The sequence below is a fragment of the Arvicanthis niloticus genome, chromosome X, assembly GCF_011762505.2.
Source record: "Arvicanthis niloticus isolate mArvNil1 chromosome X, mArvNil1.pat.X, whole genome shotgun sequence".
Classification (NCBI taxonomy): domain Eukaryota; kingdom Metazoa; phylum Chordata; class Mammalia; order Rodentia; family Muridae; genus Arvicanthis; species Arvicanthis niloticus.
Genome location: NC_047679.1, coordinates 2,751,033 through 2,769,922, shown reverse-complemented (window position 1 = coordinate 2,769,922; position 18,890 = coordinate 2,751,033). Strand labels below are relative to the sequence as shown.

General features: G+C 40.6%; 1 protein-coding gene across 2 annotated transcripts in view; it reads right to left on the bottom strand.

The window, feature by feature from the left end:
• The window catches only part of Dipk2b (divergent protein kinase domain 2B), a 43,569-nt gene extending 28,502 nt beyond the window's left edge, over positions 1 to 15,067 (bottom strand). For both annotated transcript variants that reach the window (XR_013106071.1, XM_034485737.2), the window contains exons 1-2: positions 14,692 to 15,067; positions 1,100 to 1,364 (exon numbers count right to left, since the gene is read on the bottom strand). Coding sequence is in view for 1 of the 2 variants with exons in the window: in XM_034485737.2 (XP_034341628.1) it covers positions 1,100 to 1,364; positions 14,692 to 14,933 (507 nt within the window). In the remaining variant the exon portion in view is untranslated. The remainder of the gene's footprint in view (positions 1 to 1,099; positions 1,365 to 14,691) is intronic.
• Between the last annotated feature and the right edge of the window lie 3,823 nt (positions 15,068 to 18,890).

Below are 18,890 nucleotides of genomic sequence, written 5' to 3'. Positions count from 1 at the left end.
CAACACTGGCTTCTTAGTTGTGTTGAATGAACTATTTTCATTATTCCCTGGAATGGGATCATCACTCTGCTGGCTGGCATAGTAGCAGAGATCCCCACAGACTTTGGAATTCATCTTGTATGCCAGGAAGTTCCTTCTTTTGCAATGTTTCCCAGTTTCAAGGTAGAAATAGTCTTGCCTTGGGGAATTGTGTGTCTCACTATGGACTTGTTAGCAAGAAGCTAGAGGAAACATACAGCCTTGGAAAACTCAGCTTTATCCAGTGTCAGATGGTACTTTTAAGACCAGCACTGTACTTTTCCTGATACCTGATTTTAAAATAGTTTCTATATGTACTAGTCAGCATTCTTAAAAGAGCAGAGCAGAATCAATGGTATGTGTGTGTGTATATATGTGTGTGTGTGATAGTCTTATTATGTAGCTCAAACTGGCTTCCAACTTGTGGCATGCTCCTCCTGCTTTTACTTCCTGACTACTGAGATTACAGCCACATGCCACCATGCCTGGCCTTTGTATGGGCACTTCTATAGAGAGTGGTTTAGCTCACCTAGGAGTTGAGAAGGCATCCTTGTCAGAGGAGTGGGCTGGTAAGGGTTGCTAAGGGTTTGACAAAACTTCAGCTCAAAGATGACAGTCAGGGACTATTTATCAAATAATCACTGAGGATCACATAGAAGAAAGTGGTGGATGACAACATGACAGAGTGTTAAAAGCCAGTTTTGATTAGTTCCTTTCTTGTCACAAGCCACTCTGTTTTGTCATACTTTAGATAAACCAATACTTCTGCTTTATGTTAGAGCAGTGGTTCTCAGCCTTGCTAATGCTGTGACGTTTTAATATATATAGTTCCTCATGGTGACCTCCAACCATAAAATCATTTTTGTTGCTACTTCATAACTGTAATTTTGCTACTGTTGCAAATTGTAATGTAATATCTATGTTTTCTGATAGGCTACAGTAACCCCTGTGGAAGAGTCATTTGACCCCCAAAGGGGTGGCAACCCACAGGTTTGAGGGCTTCTGTGTTTTGAAGTGAGAGGTGTGATGTATGAGTGGAAATCTCTTGCCACCCCTCATTTCACCCATGGCCCGCACTCACCTGCACCAAGTCAGGTGTAAGGCGCTTGGCCTGCAGCCATTTCTGGAACCTCCCTGTTTTCCGAAGGATGCGCTCAATGCTGCAGGTCTTTGGTGCTGATGCAGAGGCACAGATCCTCCTGTCAGATATCTCACTTTCGTACTTGCTGACCAGTCGAGAAATCTCCACAGGGCGCCAGGTTTTAGAGTCATCTGAGTAATTTGCAGCATAAGAAGGCAAGTCCTGAAGAGGTAGTCCTAGGTGGGAAGCCAGTGAGCTGTCAAACCTGCGGGAAACACAGGGCAAACCTGTGAGCCAGAAGTTGGCAGAGCCAAGGAGCAGGGAAATGGGACAACAGTCTGTCTGATCATTTCTTTTCCTTTGATTTGTTCTAAACTCCTTTTACAAAAAGATTATCTATATTTGACCAAACATATGATGCCAAAAGAAGTCACTCAGAAACTATCCTCTTAGCCCAATGCACCGAAGGTCCAACTGTGGCTCTTTGAACTTCAACTCCATTTAAAGAGAATAGCTTTACACCTTTGGTTCTTTTTATACCCCACTCTTGCCTTACAAGTATGGAAACGGAAGCATATTGAACTTAAATATCTTGTTCAAAATCCAACACAATGTTGACAGTCAGGGGCACAAAACCCCAAGTATTTTGCTTAATATACTCTATTTGTCCAAATCACCCATGTTTTGACCAATGCCTGGGTCTTGGAAACAGTTTTCTCTAAGAGGTTCTGGGGCCTGAACTTGAAAGACCACCGCACCACCATATCCAACCTCAAAGAGCACCATCAACATTGATTTAAGTCATCAGCACCAAGGAAATTTCAGGCAACCATGGCTGCTTCATGTCCATCAAATTTGAAGCCATCTGGCTCCAGCAGGTGTGTGATTGTGCACTGCAGTTTTTAACTGCTTTTAACTGGTCAGCTTTTAACACTCCTCAGGGGAAAGACACTGGCCGATTATCATTTGCTGATTTCCTAGACTCCATGGTTACCCTTTCTAAAGAGTCACATCTCCAGCTGCATGCTGACATTTCCATCAGGGAAAAATGTTGAATCTGCTTTTGATTTATGTCTGAAAAAATTACTTGGAAAAAGTTTGCCTTCATTATTATTAATGGAAGGTCATACTGCAAGTGAAAATCAGAGTACATCAAATACTGAACTTAAATGGGAGTTTTAAATTCTTGTTATTGAACACTATTAAACGATTGAGCAGCCCATGCTAAGGGGTTTTGACTAGTATATTTTTGATGAATTAGAATTTTGATGAGCCCCAAACTGTATATTGTTTGTTTTCTTACTCATATAATTCAGCTTTGCTTAAAGAGATTACAAGTTTTCCACTGATTATTTGTTTGTTATTTGCATCACTGGGGATGAAGCTCAGGGCCTTGTGTATGCTACCCAAATGTGCTACAACTGAATCACACTACAAGTTCATTCCTAGTTTTTTGATAGCAAGGCAAGCCACAGAAAAAAAATTAAGGGCAAAAGGTCAACAAGGGACAAGATCTGGAGTGCTCAGGTCTTTGAGGCTTTTCCATTCTAGAGCTCCAGCCTCTCACAGATGGTAAAGTGCTGTCAGCAAGCTACTTCTGCAGTGCAATGGTGCAAACTGCAATGGTTGCAAACACAAGCGGTTCTTCTCAAGAACCTTGCCACAGGGACATTGAAGAAGACGAACTTGAAAAAAACTTGAAAAAAGTCAGTGTTACTAGAAGTTTCAGGACAACTGTGGGGACTCATTTTCCTTTGTAAGAAGGACTAGAAAGGGCTCAAGGCCCAGAGGTAGTCCTGCTTCCAGTAGCTTCTCTTGGCCATGAAGTTCCAAACCTACAAAACTCCTGGAACTTAAGATTTACACTGAGGTGATAATGATAATAATGCACATGAAATCTTTAAGTATGTTAACTTCTTTCTTAAATGCTTTGTGTATAATATTTGTTTAATCTTTTTTTGTGAGCGATATTAAAGATTACCCAGGACACCAAACATACTAGACAAATGCTCTACTACTGAGGTACATCTACAGCATATAATCCTTTCAATATACCTATGAGGTTGATAGCATTATGTATTGTACAGATTAAAAACTCTGAGACATGGAAAAGGAACATCATTTTCCCAAAGACATTTATCAGGAATTGGAAGAAATAACATTCAAGGATGCAGAGCTTGAAACCTTCATTACTTTACCAATGTTTGTTCTTATATAGTCTATTTTATGAATTAGCTCATAGAAGGAGGTCAATAATACTATTAAAGGCTAGAACTGGCACATCTGGAAAGCATATTCCATCCTTGTGCCCATTTCCATCTTGTTTTGAGGACAAGAAAGGGGAATATGTGTGACTTGTCTGAAAAAAATCACAGAAAATTAGTGATAAAGGGTGGTAGCCCCCAGGTCTTCTACTCAATCAACAAACAAAAACTAAACCAAACCAAACCAAACCAAACCAAAACTCAAAAACTAAAACAGGCAATTTTCTACTTTCTTTCTTTCTTTTTTTTTAATTGAGATCATAGGCATGATTGAACTGAGGCCATTCAAATTTGTTACTGCATGAAAGGTATACCAACAGGACCATACCTCCTCAGAACTGGAGAGAAACATTAAGGTGAGTAGGACAGGTATGTGTTTGATAGTAATGGTGGAGGTTGGGGAGACTAAAGTAGACTTAGAATGAAATTTTCTCTTCTACTGTGTTCACACATGCCTTAAGTATTTCTTGTTTCTTTTCTTTTTCCATCCTTCAGCTCTATACTAAACCCTAAAAACATCGATCTTTGTAAAGTTGAATGGAGATAGACTTTCTCCCCTGTGGTACAAGGTCATTGTCATTTTCTTTCTGTTGTCATTTTCTGAGAAGGCTCTGATGAGATGACAGTATGTCAGAGTAGGTGACCTGCAGGTTCAGCAATGACAGAGGAAATTCCATAATAAATTTGAGAGAAAAACAGACAGGTTCTCACCCATTCAAATGGTGTGACATTTACTACTGCAAAGGGGAAATGTATATCTCCCACTGTCAGTGTCTGCCTACTTAACTGATTAGAAGAATGAAAACATGGGCCCTGCTCTTCCTTCACTAAAATGTCAAAAATCTCCAGTTTAGAAAATCAAAACAAAAATAAAAAATGAAACCAACAAACAAAAACCAACCAAACCAAACCAAACCAACAAACCAAAACTCAAAAACGAAAACAGGCAACTTTCTACTTTCTTTTTTCTTTTTTTTTTAAATTGAGATCATAGGCATGATTGAACTGAGGCCATTCAAATTTGTTACTGCATGAAAGGTATACCAACAGGACCATACCTCCTCAGAACTGGAGAGAAACATTAAGGTGAGTAGGACAGGTATGTGTTTGATAGTAATGGTGGAGGTTGGGGAGACTAAAGTAGACTTAGAATGAAATTTTCTCTTCTACTGTGTTCACACATGCCTTAAGTATTTCTTGTCTCTTTTCTTTTTCCATCCTTCAGCTCTATACTAAACCCTAAAAACATCTATCTTCTTTCTAAAACTCTCATGATACAGTCATAGTAATTAGCAGTCCACCATGCTCTTCAAAGGCTCATCACCTGCTGTTCATTTTCCTTATAAGCTCGGGTTGTTCTCATTAAACTACTGGCTACTCTTGGATAATTACATCCTTTCAAGCCCCTGACATGGCCTTCCCTTTCTCTGAAACATTTTCTTCTTCTTTCTTCTCTGGATAATACCTACTTAACCTTTTAAATCCCAGACAAGTACCGTTCCTTCTGATCTTCAATTGTTTTACTCTTCATTGAGATAGCTTTCTTTTTACATGGTCCCATGACCCTCTGCATTGAACATTTTATATATTGTGCTTTAGCCATAAATTTACTTCTTTGTTTTCTCAATAACAAGATCCCCCAGGGAAAAGATATGGTCTCTTTTTCAACTTTATAACTCAAGAGTTTAACAGAGTGCTTCTTCCCAAGTTAGTAGTCAATACCTTGTAGTTGGATGGATGAATGCTTGTATGTGTAGATGGGCCATAGTGAATATTTGGATGTAAAATATATGTCCTCACATACGTTCAAAGAATAGGATAGGTAAAATGGTGGCGGGCGTGGGAGAATGCATGGAGGACTGCCTGGATGAGTGAGAAGTTAGACAGTAGATGAATGGCCACATGGAAGAATAGAAAATGAATTAAAGTAATGCTTACTGCCTGATGTGGTGAGAGTTAATTTTCACTGCCAACTTAAATGGATTCTAAATTACTTGAGACATATCTCTTGGGTGTGCCTTTTAGGAGGTTTTTTAGAGAGGTTGGACCCATCCCGAATGTGGGTGGTACTATTCCATGTACTGGGACTCTGGACTAAATAAAAGGGGAAAAAGAAAAAGGAAGCCAGCTGAACACCAGCATGCACCTCTTTCTGCTTCCTGACTGCCAATATTATGGAGCCAGCTGCTGTTCCCTCTTATGGCCACAGAGTTGCCAAGTCTTCCCTGGCATATCTACCCTGCTATGATGGATTGGATTGCTCTTAATCTATAGGTACAATAAACCTAGCCTCCATTAATGTCCTGTTTTTGTTTGTTTTGTTGTTTGTGTTATCATTTATTTGGTCACATAGACAAGAAAAGTAACTGCCAGATCTTTTGTGAAGAGGACAAAGAAAAGGCAGAGGAGAAGGGAAGGCAAAAAACTAACCAACCAACCAATCAACCAAACGAAGCCCAACTTAACAATTTGTTTTCTGGCAAGCCATTCACTAGTCAGTAGGAGGTATTTGAACATTCTTTAAAGTTTTAGGAGTAGGAATCAGGGATGTTAGGCCAATCACATGTAGTCAGGAAGATGAGGTAATAAATCAGCCCTAGTAAGGGCCCAGGAACCCCTAGAAATGATTCTGGTCATGCACACCTCCCAGAATACTTCTTGTCTCTTTTCTCTCTTTTACATGTCTTTGCACCACACTGAGCCCTTAAGCCATCCAGCATCTTTTCAAAGCTCTTATGTTACTGAACACAGTTAACCCTGAACTTTCTATGCCCACTATCTGATGTTCCCCTTATAAAGTTGCTTTGGTCCTACCAAGTCACTGTTGCACAAATTACATTTTTGGGCCCCTGTCAATATTTCTTTTTTTATCGGATATTTTATTTATTTACAATACAGATGTCATCCCCTTTCCCCATTTCTCCTCCCTAGAACCCTTTATCCTATACCCTCTCTTCCTTAATGCTTTTATACCATTTTGATTACATGCATTTATTAAGGTCAGTGCTAGGTTGAGGGTCTAGCAATACAATAGATGCAAATAGTTAAGGAACAAGCAATACAATAAACACAAATAGTCTAAGAAAAAGCAAGGCATTAAACCCAATTACGTGAACACTCCAGTGATCACTGTTTCTAAAAGCTTATCAGGATGACCACAGTATCTGAGCCTACTTCCCTGTCCTAGCCCAAGGTCATTTTCATGTCTGGAGCCTACTTCCTTGTTCTAGCCTAAAATTTAGATTCCCTTCTGAAATTACTTTTTTGTTCTTGCCTAATATTTAGATTCCTGCCTGAGATTACTTCTTTGTTGTAGCCTAAGATCTAGATTCCTACCTGAAATTGCTTCTTTGTTCTAGCCTAATGTCAGATTCCTGCCTGAAGCCTACTTCCTTGTCCTTGGCCAATGTCATATTCCAGCCAAGCAGCCCATTTGCTTGTCCTTGGCCCATGTCAGCTTCTTGCCAAGTAGCCCCAAAGGCTCTCTACCTCTCCCCCTTTTTTATTTTGTTAACAAGACTGAGCCTGTCTTAAGTCGTTCTGCCAAGAATGCCTTCCTTACACATCATCGAATATGCATTATCAAAAGCAATGCACTTCTGTCTTAGGTTGGTAAGGCTCTATGCAGAATCTTACCCATTCTTGGCTTGCCAGCCTGTTAAATTAATAACTCTGTCTGGAGGTCCATTATCAGTTTTAAGTCATGTACTTTGGCTGCCAGCCTGTTGATGTAGTTAGAGATTTAACATGATGGGCAGGAATAAAAGTATTCCCAGGATAAGAAGGGCTAGCCTGATCAAGCTATATATGTCATTCCTGAGGTTTGACCAAAATGGAAATACTGACCTCAGACCATAGATAATGAGAGAGAGAGAGAGAGAGAGAGAGAGAGAGAGAGAGAGAGAGAGAGACAGAGAGTAAGAGAGGGAGAGAGAGATAAGGTAAAGGATACAAAGTTGAAGCTTAACAAACAAGAAATACAAACACCAGTAAACTGGAAAAATATGGCTTGAAAAAAATGGAGAGAAACTTAAATCAATCCCACTAAAATCAGGGACAAGACAAGGCTGACCACTCTCTTCTTCTCTTGTTGATATAGTATTTTAAGTCCTAGCTAGAGCAATTAGACAACAAAGGGAAATTAAGGAGATATGAATTGGAAAGGAATAAGTCAAAGTATCAATATTCACAGAACATATGATAGCATACATAAGTGACCCCAAAAATTCTACCAGAGAACTCCTAGCAAAGTAGCTAGATACAAAATTAGCTTGAAGAAATCAGTAGCCCCCTTTATACAAATAATAAATGGCATGAGAAAAAAATTTAGGGAAACAACACCCTTCACAACAGCAATCAATAGTATGAAACATCTTGGTGTAACTCTAACCAAGCAAGTGAAAGATGACAAGAACTTTAAATCCTTGAAGAAAGAAATCAAAAAGGATATCAGAAGATGGAAAGATCTTCTAGGTTAATTGATTGATCAATAGGATTAACATAGTGAAATGGTCATCTTACCAAATGCAATCTACAGATTCAATAAAATACTCATCAAAATTCCAACACAAATTTTCACAGATATGGAAAGAGCAATTCTCAATTTCATATGGAAAAATAACAATAACAACAATAAAAAACCAGGATAGTTAAAACAATCCTGAACAATAAAAGTACCTCTAGAAGGAATCACCATCTCTGACCTCAAACCATACTACAGAGCAATAGTGAAAAAAAAAACTTTATGGTATTGGTACAGAGACAGACATTTTGATCAGTGGAATAGAATTTAAAACCCAGAAGTAAATCCACACACATATGATTACTTGATCTTTTACAAAGAATTCAAAACCATACAATGGAAGAAAGAAAGCATCTTCAACAAATGGTTGAATTGGTCTAATTGGTGGTCTGTATATAGGTGAATAAAAATAGATCCGTATTTATCATCCTGTACAAAACTCAGGTTCAAGGTAATTAAGGACCTCAATATAAAACCAGATACACTGAATCTAATAGAAGAGAAAATGAGAAACAGCCTTTAATGCATTGGTATAGGAGACAAGTTCCTAAACAGAACACCAATAGCTTAGGCTCTAAGATCAACAATTAATAAATGGGATCTCATGAAACTGCATAGCCTCTGTAAGGCAAAGAATACTGTCAATTGAACAAAAGGGCAACCTACAGATTGGGAAAAGTTCTTCACTAACTGTACATCTGAAAGAGGGCTAATATCTAAAATATATAAAGAACTCAAGAAGTTAGACTCCAACCAACCAAATAACCCTATTTAAAAATGGTGTATAGAGCTGGTGGTGCATGCCTTTAACCCCAGCACTTGGGAGGCAGAGGCAGGCGGATTTCTGAGTTCAAGGCCAGCCTGGTCTACAGAGTGAGTTCCAGGACAGCCAGGGCTACACAGAGAAACCCTGTCTCGAAAAACCAAAAACCAAAAACCAAAAACCAAAAAAAAAAAAAAAAAAAAAAAAAAAAAAAAAATTGGTGTAGAGAGCTAAACAGAGAAATTTCAACAGAGGAATCCTGAATGGCCAAGAAGCACTTAAAGAAAATTTCAACATTTTTGGTCATCAGGGAAATGCAAATTAAAATGACCCTGAGATTCCGCCTTGCACCCATCAGAATGGCTAAGATAAAGAAAACAAAAACTCAAGTGATTGGGTGCTGGAGAGATGGCTCAGTGCTCTTCCAGAGGACTTGGGTTCAATCCCCAGCAACCACATGGCAGCTCACAACTGTCTCTGTCCAGTTCCAGAAGATCTCTTACCCTTACACATACATACCTATAGGTAAAACACCAATGCATAAAATAAAATAAAATAAAGTATTAAAACAAAACAAAACTCAATTAACAGCATCTGCTGGTGAGAATGTGGAGAAAGAGGAACACTATTCCATTGCTGGTGGGATTGCAAACTGGTACAATTACTCTGGAAATCAATCTGGTAGTTCTTCAGAAAATTGGAAATAATTCTACCTGAGGACTTAGATATACCACTCTTGGGCATATACCAAAAAGATGCTCCACCATACCATAAGGACACGTGCTCCACTATGTTCATAGCAGCTTTATTCTTAATAGCCAGAAACTGGAAGCAACCCAAATGTCCATTAACCAAAGAATGGATACAGAAAATGTGGTTCATTAACAATGAAATACTATTAAGCTATTAAAACAAGAGTGTTAGGTATTTTTCAGGCAAATGGATAAAACTAGAAAATATAATCCTGAATGAGGTAATACAGACCCAAAAGAACAGTCATGGTATATACTTACTGATAAGTGGATATAAGTCAAAATGTACAAAATACCATGGTACATCCCACAGACCCAAAGAAGACAAACAAGAAGGAAGGCTCGAGTGAGGATGATGCTTTAGTCCAACTTAGAAGGTGGAACAAAATAGTCATGGAATGCAGAGGGAAGGAGGGACATGAATGGGAGAAGGGGAAAAGAGAGTAGGGAAACAGGATCAGGTATGAAGAAAGACAGGAGAAAGGTCCAGACTGCCAGGAGAATGAATGGAAATATCCAGTTGCCAGTGGTGGGGATGGGGGACAGGGTTGGGAAACTCTAGAAAGTCCTAGAGACCTGGAATGGAAGCTCCCAGGGTGACCTTAGTCAAACAGTGGGGATATGGAACCTGAGTAGACCTCCTCCAGTAGTCAGCCAAGCTCCCCAGTAGAGGAATGAGAACACTAACTTACATACAAAAATTTTGACCTAAAATTGGTCCTATCTAAAGGAAATGAAGGGACAAAAATGGAGCAGAGACTGAATTAATGGCTGACCAGTGACTGGCCCAACTTAGAATTCATCCCATGGGCAGGCACCAAGCTCTGAGACTATTACTGATGCCATGTTGTACTTGCAGACAGGAGTCTAGCATGGCTGTTCTCTGAGAGACTCTACCCAGCAGCTGACTGAAACAGCTGCAGATACTCACAGGTGAGCCTTGGATGGAGTTTGAAGACCTCCGTGGAAGAGTTAGGGGATGGACTGAAGGTCCTGAAGGTGATGGCAAACCCACAAGAAGACCAACAGTGTCAACTAACCTGGACACCTGGGAGTTTCCAGAGATTGAACTATCAACCAAAGAGCATACATAGGCTGGTTCAATGCCCACAGGCACATATCCAGCAGAGGGCTGCTTTGTCTGGCTGGCCTCAGTGGGAGAGGATGTGCCTAATCTTGTAAAGACTTGATGCCCCAGGGTAGGAGACACCCTCTTAGAGGCGAAAGGTGTGTGTGTGGGGGGATGAAGTGAGGATCCTTTTGAGGGGGAACTGGGAGGGGCAGCATTTGGGATGTAAATAAATAAATAAATAAATAAATAAAATTGTTAGTATCTGAGAAAGATACCTGACATCAACTTCTGGCCTTTACATATACATACAAACCAGAGCATTTGCATTTAAATACATATTTCTATAAAGGGATACACATACCCAGCGTATTCATGCACATGTAAACCTGCACAAAGATACAATCATTCTTATATACTCTTTAAGCACTTTAATAGTATATAACAAACACTTGTTCTCATTATTAAATATTCTTCTCCAAAATCTGATTTTAATAGATTTATGGTATTCAGTTACATCAACCAGCTATATATACTTAACTAACCCACCACTATGAGACAACATCGATATTTTTCACTTTTCAAAATTATAAGCAGTGATGTGTCAAACATTCTTGCAGTAAGACTGGGTATCTCTCTTATTAATTCCCTGTGACAAACTCTTAAAAATGGTATATTTGGATGAATATACTTAGCCAAAATGCCTAACAGTGGGGACATGGAAGCAGAAGAGGCCACTTCCGGTAGTCAGGCAGGACCACTAGTGGAGGGATAAAGACATCAACCCACCTAACAAAACTTTCAACCCAAATTTGTCCTGTCTAAAAGAAATGCAAGGATGGAGCAGAGACTGAAGGAATGGCCAACCGCTAACTGGTCCAACTCAAAACCCATCCCATGGACAATCCCCAATCTCTGACACTATTAGTGCTACTCTGTTATGCTTGCAGACAGGATCCTAGCATAACTGTCCTCTGAGAGGCTTTACCCAGCATCAGACTGAAACTGATGCAGATAGCCACAGCCAAACACTGGATAGGAAACCCCACAGGAAAACCAACAGAGTCAACTAATCTAGACCCCTGGGAGCTCTCAGAGACTGAGCCACCACCAAAGAACACATGGGGGCTAGGATGAGGTTACCATTTTATTTTCTTGAGACAAGTTCTCTCACAGAACCTGGAGCTTTCTGGATCAGCTAGCCTGGCTGGTCAATGAGCTGCAGGATCCTGCCTGTCTCTGCCTTTCCAACATAAGATTATGTTCGTTAGTTAGTTAGGTTTTGTTTGTTTGTTTGTTTGAACAGGGTCTCTGGCAATCCATTTATTTCCACTTCCCAGTTCTGAAGTTACAAGTCCATGTATCCATGTTCATTTTTAACGTGGGTGCAGGGGATCCAAGTTCATAGGAAGCAGTTTACCCATGGGTTCATCTCTCTAGCCCACTTCAGAATGAATTCTATATGATTTTTATTTTGATTTTTTCTTAATCAACATTCCTAAAATAAATGACTACTATGCGTATAATAAAAGAAAATTATTTATAAGCTAGCAAGAAAGATGAGAAGCAGGTTCATACCTGCAGAGCCTCTCTGCCTCTCTCTGCTGTGCTTAAGTATTCTCAGCATACAGTGCTGTAACCCCATGAACCGGCCCTGTCTGATGTTTTCTTGCACACTTCGTCTTCAGGTGCACATGGGATATCTTGAAATCTAATGAAACAGTGCTGCAATGAAAACATCTTGAAGTTGATGAAGGAGATGGGAGTGTTGAGCTCTTCATTGGAATCCTGCAGTTTGTTTCTCTCCCACCTTAAACTATATCCATATCCTCATTGCAGCTTTCTGAGAAATCATCACACTTCACTATATTCTCAGTTCTCTGCATCCCACTTCCTAGGTGGGAAGCCTTGAGTTCAAATTCAACATCTCCATATTTTTATTACTTCTTTTCATAGTGTGTCAGTTAACAAAGTGAACACAGAGCTGAATCCAGGAGTATCCTTTCTGCCCTCCTTTGTCAGAAGCAATCTCTCTTCTAGTTCTTCAGTCCTTGAGAGCAACCCCAGGCCACCCTCCTTACAGTTTTCTATGAGATCCCCCTGAAACACAGGTTTTATCTCTCAGCTTAACAGCCTCCCTATTGTCTGCAACAGACTAGTTTTAATTAGGGATGCTTCAACTTTGCAACCTTCACAAAGAGTTTATAAAAGGCTTACTAGTGATGGCTGGCAATGTAGCTCAATGGTAGCACTTGAGAGGCCCTGCCTGAGGTTTCATTTCATCACCAGGAAGAACAGAAACCAAACATCCTTAATAGTAAATGTCCACATGAACTCCATAAAACATCTAAAAACCATAAAAAACATTTTAATAGATCTAAAAAGAGAGCTCACTGGTTAAGAGCACTCTTCCAGACAACCCAGGTTGGATTCCCAGCACCCAAATGGTGTCTCACAACTGTCTTTAGCTCTAGTCCCAGGGGATCTGACACAATCTTTTGGCTTCCTCAAGATCAGCCATGCATTTGATGCACAGACACACATGCAGGCAAAATACTCATGCGCATGAAATAAAATAAAATAAAACAAAGTAAAATAAAATAAGATGAAGTTTAATATTTTCTGTGACACACACACACACACAAATGGAGTTTAATCAGCCACACAGAGTGACAAAACTATGTCATTTTTTAGGAAAATGTATGGAAGTAAAGATCATATTACATGATCAGAAAACCAAAAATCACATTTTTCTTATATGCGGAATATACATGTTTTTAAATATATGAAATGAAAATAAACAGGGACTAGTTGAGAAAAGGAAAGGTATTGAAAAAAGAGGGACAAGAAAAAATAAGATAAATACCATTAAGGCACATAATATATATGCATAAAATTGTCATAAAGAAGCCCATCATTTTGCACAAGGAATATGTAGCAAAGAAAAAAGCAAAAAGGAGAAAAAAGAAATTTAATGTTTTTGATCGGGTTTTTATATTTGTTTCTTTTTAGTAATTTAATGGAATAGTTACAGGTATCTTTATCTAATAAAGAGGCTGTATATCATTGCTTATGCCTTTTGTTTGGTCACAGAATCTTGCAGGCATAAGGTTTTAGTGGAAGGAGGAGAAACAGTATAGGTCAAAGGTCTTTGGTGCTGAAAAGAAAACTGGGAATCACTGATTCACAGGCTGAGCTCCCCATTTCTTAGCCCAGCATTCAAGAGCCTGTGCCTCATAACTTCCCTCAGGCTTCTCCTCTGTCCATTACCACCTACACCTAGGGTTTCAGCCACCAGCACCTCTCACCTCTTCCACACTGTTGCCCTTGCTTAAGATGCTTCTTGAGTCTTAATTCTTTCCCTTCTAAAAACTTTCAGTTCATCCTGTATGACTTTGTTCAGAAAAAAATCCAGTCCCCAGAAAACCCGTCTCCTGTCTGTGGCACTCCTGTACTCAGGCATGCCTAGGACCAAAGCTCACTATTATTTGTAATTTTGTTCTTTTTGTCTGATCACCTAGAAGGTAAGAACAGAATTGTGGTGGCTGTTCCCACTTGGTCCCTGCTGGTTCTTTGCCTTGTTAAATGCTCCATGACTTTGTCTTCATAAACCTGCTTGCTTTCTTCCTTCCGTTCTTCCTCCCTTCCTTCCTTCCTTCCTCTCTTTCTCTCTCTCTCTCTTTCTTTCTTTCTTTCTTTCTTTCTTTCTTTCTTTCTTTCTTTCTGTGAGAGCCACTTGCATTACAGTGAACTAAACTCTGATTTTTCATCAGATCAATATCACACAACAGAAAACAGGCTCTGAAATGTTTGAGCAAACTGTCCTTGTTTGTGTTCCAGGTCTGCCTTGGGCAAGTCCCTTAAGACACCATGTTTGCTTACTGTCTGAATAATGGGTGCAAACTATCAACACCTGGAATAGTTTAAAATGTCTGCCACATAGTAGCTTTCTATATATTTCATTTCTCCCATTGTGAGAAATGAATGGGAAAACTCAACAGTCCCAGGCAGTAGTCATAGAAAGAATGTACACCATTTAGTTTCAAAAGAAACATTTGAATTTAGCATTCAGGGCAACAGTTTGGTTTCCACCCTTGCCCTCCTATGTCAACCCATTACCACTGTTAAATGCCTTCTTTTCAGCTCCCACCCATAAATTAGACATCTTCACACTAAGAAAAGCTCAATTTGCTCCTCTGAGTTATTTGATGGCGATTCTGACCTTATTTCTTCTTTAAAGAACTTCTTACAAATGGATGTCCCGATGCAGGCATTGCATTTATCAAGACCGAGGAATGTCTTTCCCAGAGTGTAGCTGCTTCTGACTCGGGGTACCAGAGAAGGAGGGAGAGAAGCTGGCAAGGAGAAAGAACAGCTCAGGGTTGAGAGCCACAGCAGCAGCAGCTGGGCTGGCCAGCATTGGTGGAAAGCGGTTGCTGCAGCCCCTGGCCGTCGGGGCTCCATCCCGTGCTCTGTGCTGCAGCCGTGGTTGTCAGCGGTGCACTCAGAGCTGTACAGAGGTTAGGCCTGACCAGAAAGGAAGCTGCCAAAAGCAGCTGGCTTCAGGATGCTGACCCTGTCCAGGCTTTTGAGGTTTCTGTCTGAGGATGCTGAGGAGCTAGCAGCTAATGGGGCTGGGCAGGAGGTGAGGAAGTCCATGGAGGATGCTGATAACGCATTTCCAAAGTCACTCTTCCTCTGTTTGGGGCGGCTGCCTCAATCTGGGGAGGGGCACATTGGCAAATTTCAGAAAGGACAATGGTTATGGCTTCCCCGTGTAGTCCTTTCGACAAACACAGGATATCCCAGCTGGGCAGGAAAGGTCCATGCTGCAGGATGTGTGTTCCACCTGGGAGTTTCAAAGAATCCTGAAGGCCTCCACCCTCCACTGTTTTCATTCTGGGTACATCTCTCCCTGTGGAACACACACACACACACACACACACACACACACACACACCACTTACTTACACACCTCCTACAACATACCATCCCACCCCACCCCTTCACACATCATATGTACATATCTCATCACATATATGCATTCTACACACATATATATTACCTCACAAAAATGAACCCCACAACATACAGAGTCTAATATACACCCAGACATACATACCACATATCCCTATCCCACAATTCCCACAACACACAAGTACACACCACCCCACATCTCACACACACCTCACATCCCATATACATACACAACACAATATATATATACACATATAACAAAAATCCTCAATGCACACAGTCAAACACACACACGCACACACACATACACACAACCATACACATGCACATACACAGAGTCTAACACACACAGACATCTACAGCACATACACTTCACAACATAACCCCTATAACACACATACACTACCAATCACACACATATATACAGAGTCTGACACACACACAAGACACACTATACAGACATACACACATTACACCACATAGACACAAATATCATACCATATACACGTGTACCCCACAACACACACATAAAGCCTCAAAATACAAATTTCACAACACATGCATAAATACACAGAGTTTAATACTCACACCACACCCCTATTTCTACCATCCACAAGACACATACACACACCTATAAACATACATACCACCCACATCACACAGACATCTCACAGCACGTATAACTCACAACATAAACCCATAACAAACACATACATAGAATCTATCACACATAGCCACACATCCACGAAACCTAATACACACATACTATACCCTATCCTCATCCTCCATAACACACACGATACACACACTGCCTCACATCTCTCTCACACACATTCATGCATGTGCGTGCACACACACACACACACACTGCATACCACATGTATACATGAACTCCACAACAGAAATCCCATAATGTACACACAGACTCTAACACACACACACACACACACACACACACACACACACAGAGGTTGTAACACACACAGAGACTCAACACACACAGACCTAACACACACACACACACACACACACACACACACACACACACACAGTCTAACACACATACACAGACTCTCACACATACAAACACACCACCACCACTACTGCACACCAACTTTCCCCTTCTCTGCCCTGGATAATCTGTTCTGCATGTAACCAACCATACTCCCTGACTTTTACCAAATTCCATCATATAATAAGTAGAGGTTAGTTTGGCTGGCCATTAAGCAACATATTTAACACTGCTTAGGAGGAGAAAACCCCAGATTAGTCCAATTTTTGCTGATCTGAGAACAAGAGAGGGGAGAGAAGCTGGTGCCCTTTGTAGCTTGATGAAGGCAGTGGCAGAAGGAACCCTGCTGTACACAGCTGTGCCCAACCTTCTTAGGAGGCCTGAAAGCCCCTCTTTTCTTTACTACCTTGCCTCATTTCTCAGCAGCTGCCTGACTTGGGAGGACTTAAGTGTTCAGGATTGGCTTCCTCTGGATACTAAGATGAGGGTCACAGCATGGAGTAGATGAGAATAATCGGCGAGGACCAAATCAGGTTGTCGGACTTCGTGCAAGGGTTGGGAGTACCTTGCTAGGCTACTGTGTATAGAAGGACAGGGCTGGGGGAGAGGAAAAGGAAGATGAGAGGCTACAGGAATGGTGTGAGGGACATGATGAGTTTGGTTAAATAGTAATGAGCAGAGTGAGCTAAGGGCAGCTCTCTGGGGATTAAGCTTGGATTTACAAGTTATCTTTGTGTTCTCGGTGATGTAGTTGATCGTTTGCTACTATTGATTTATAAAGTGCATTCATTTATTTTTGTGTATGCGTACAAGGAGTGCATGTAGAGGTCAGAGGACAGTTTGGGGAGTTGGTCCTCTTTTTATATCTTGCTTCTGTCATGTTTCCTATTCTGGTCTAGTGGCCTCTGAGGTTTAGGAGATTCCCATGACTCTGCCTCCCATTCTCTGGACGAGTACCGGGATCACAAACAAGTGCCACTGTGTCTAGCTTTTTTTTTTCCCTCTATTTGTACCCAGGCTTCCTTGTGTGCCAAGTGCTGTTGTTACCCACAGCTGAGTCATCTCCCTGTTTGCACTATTAAGTTTTGAGACTTCAGAAACATATTCTTTGGTGGCTATGTGGTGCTATACTTTGGACCTAGAATGTACTCCACAGACAGATGTGTTAAAAGCTTGTTCTCCAGCCTGTGATGCTGTTGGAAAGTTATGGAAACTTTAAGAGGTGGGGCCTAGTAAGAGATCCCTCTAGGCCTGGCCCTTGATGGAGACTGTAGGCCATTGGGTCTCTTCATCATTCTTTCTTTGCTTCCCAACTACAATTTCTTCTTCTACTGAGCACTCTCTGCTGTGATGTGCTGCCTCACCACAGGTCCCAGCTGACCCTTTTACTCATGTACTGAAGTGCCCCCCCCCCCAACACACCCACAACAATGCAAGATAGAAGCAAACCTTTTTTCTTTATAAATTGGCTTTCTCATGTATTTGTCACAGGAATAGAAAGCTCTGACAAGTGGCTTTAGGTGGTATATTCCTTACAAGTTAATTGGTGGCTCTGATTGCTACACACTTCCCTCCCCTCTCTGTCACCCCATCCCTCCATCCCGCCCTCATTCCTCCTCCCTTCCTTTTTAAAATAGGGTCTCACTAGACAGCCCAGGATGGTCTGGAACTTACAGTCTTCCTGCCTTCTAAATCCAGATATCACAGCAGGACTGGTAAGTGTTATGTCTCGGGAAGGGAGGGAGAAATTGCGTGTAACTTCCTGTTATATGATTCCTACCATATAAATAGGGTAGCTCTATCTATGATAGCCCATTGAAGTTAACCTTTGGCCAGCCATTCTCCTGCTTTGTGATTCCAGTCTCAATGGAAGAGATTCATGGATTTTTAGGGATGCTTTCTGAACCAGCTTTCTATTGGGAACCCCTTTCCTTTCTAATCTCTCTATAGTTGCCTTCCTTCCACAATGTGTATCTTAGCTCTCTTGATTTAGTAATTTCTCAGTCATTTTAAAGCTAAGGATGTATGAAGAAGCCTTATTAAAATTTAGTAGCTTTAAAGGTAATTTTTAGGAATAATATATTTTAAATGAGGGTTTGAACAGAGGATCCCTGTATAGGCAGACAATGCTGCTCCTAGAGGACATGGGTTATTAAATGAAAGACTTAGTGTCAGATATGGGATATCTCTTTATGAATTATTAGCAGAGGGGCTCTGAAGGCTACCCAAAAACATTGACTATTGTCATTGATCGTGGTTACTCACTGTAACTATATGATAAGACTGTATTCCTGAAGACACTATTCACTTGGTTTACAGGACATAGAAAAATCAGCCTCAACTGACCAAGAAACTCTCTGCTGGTTACTTTTCATAGAGCTGGAAGATGCTATATAGGCTACAAGAGGAGAAAAGATACCCATGGTCTTATC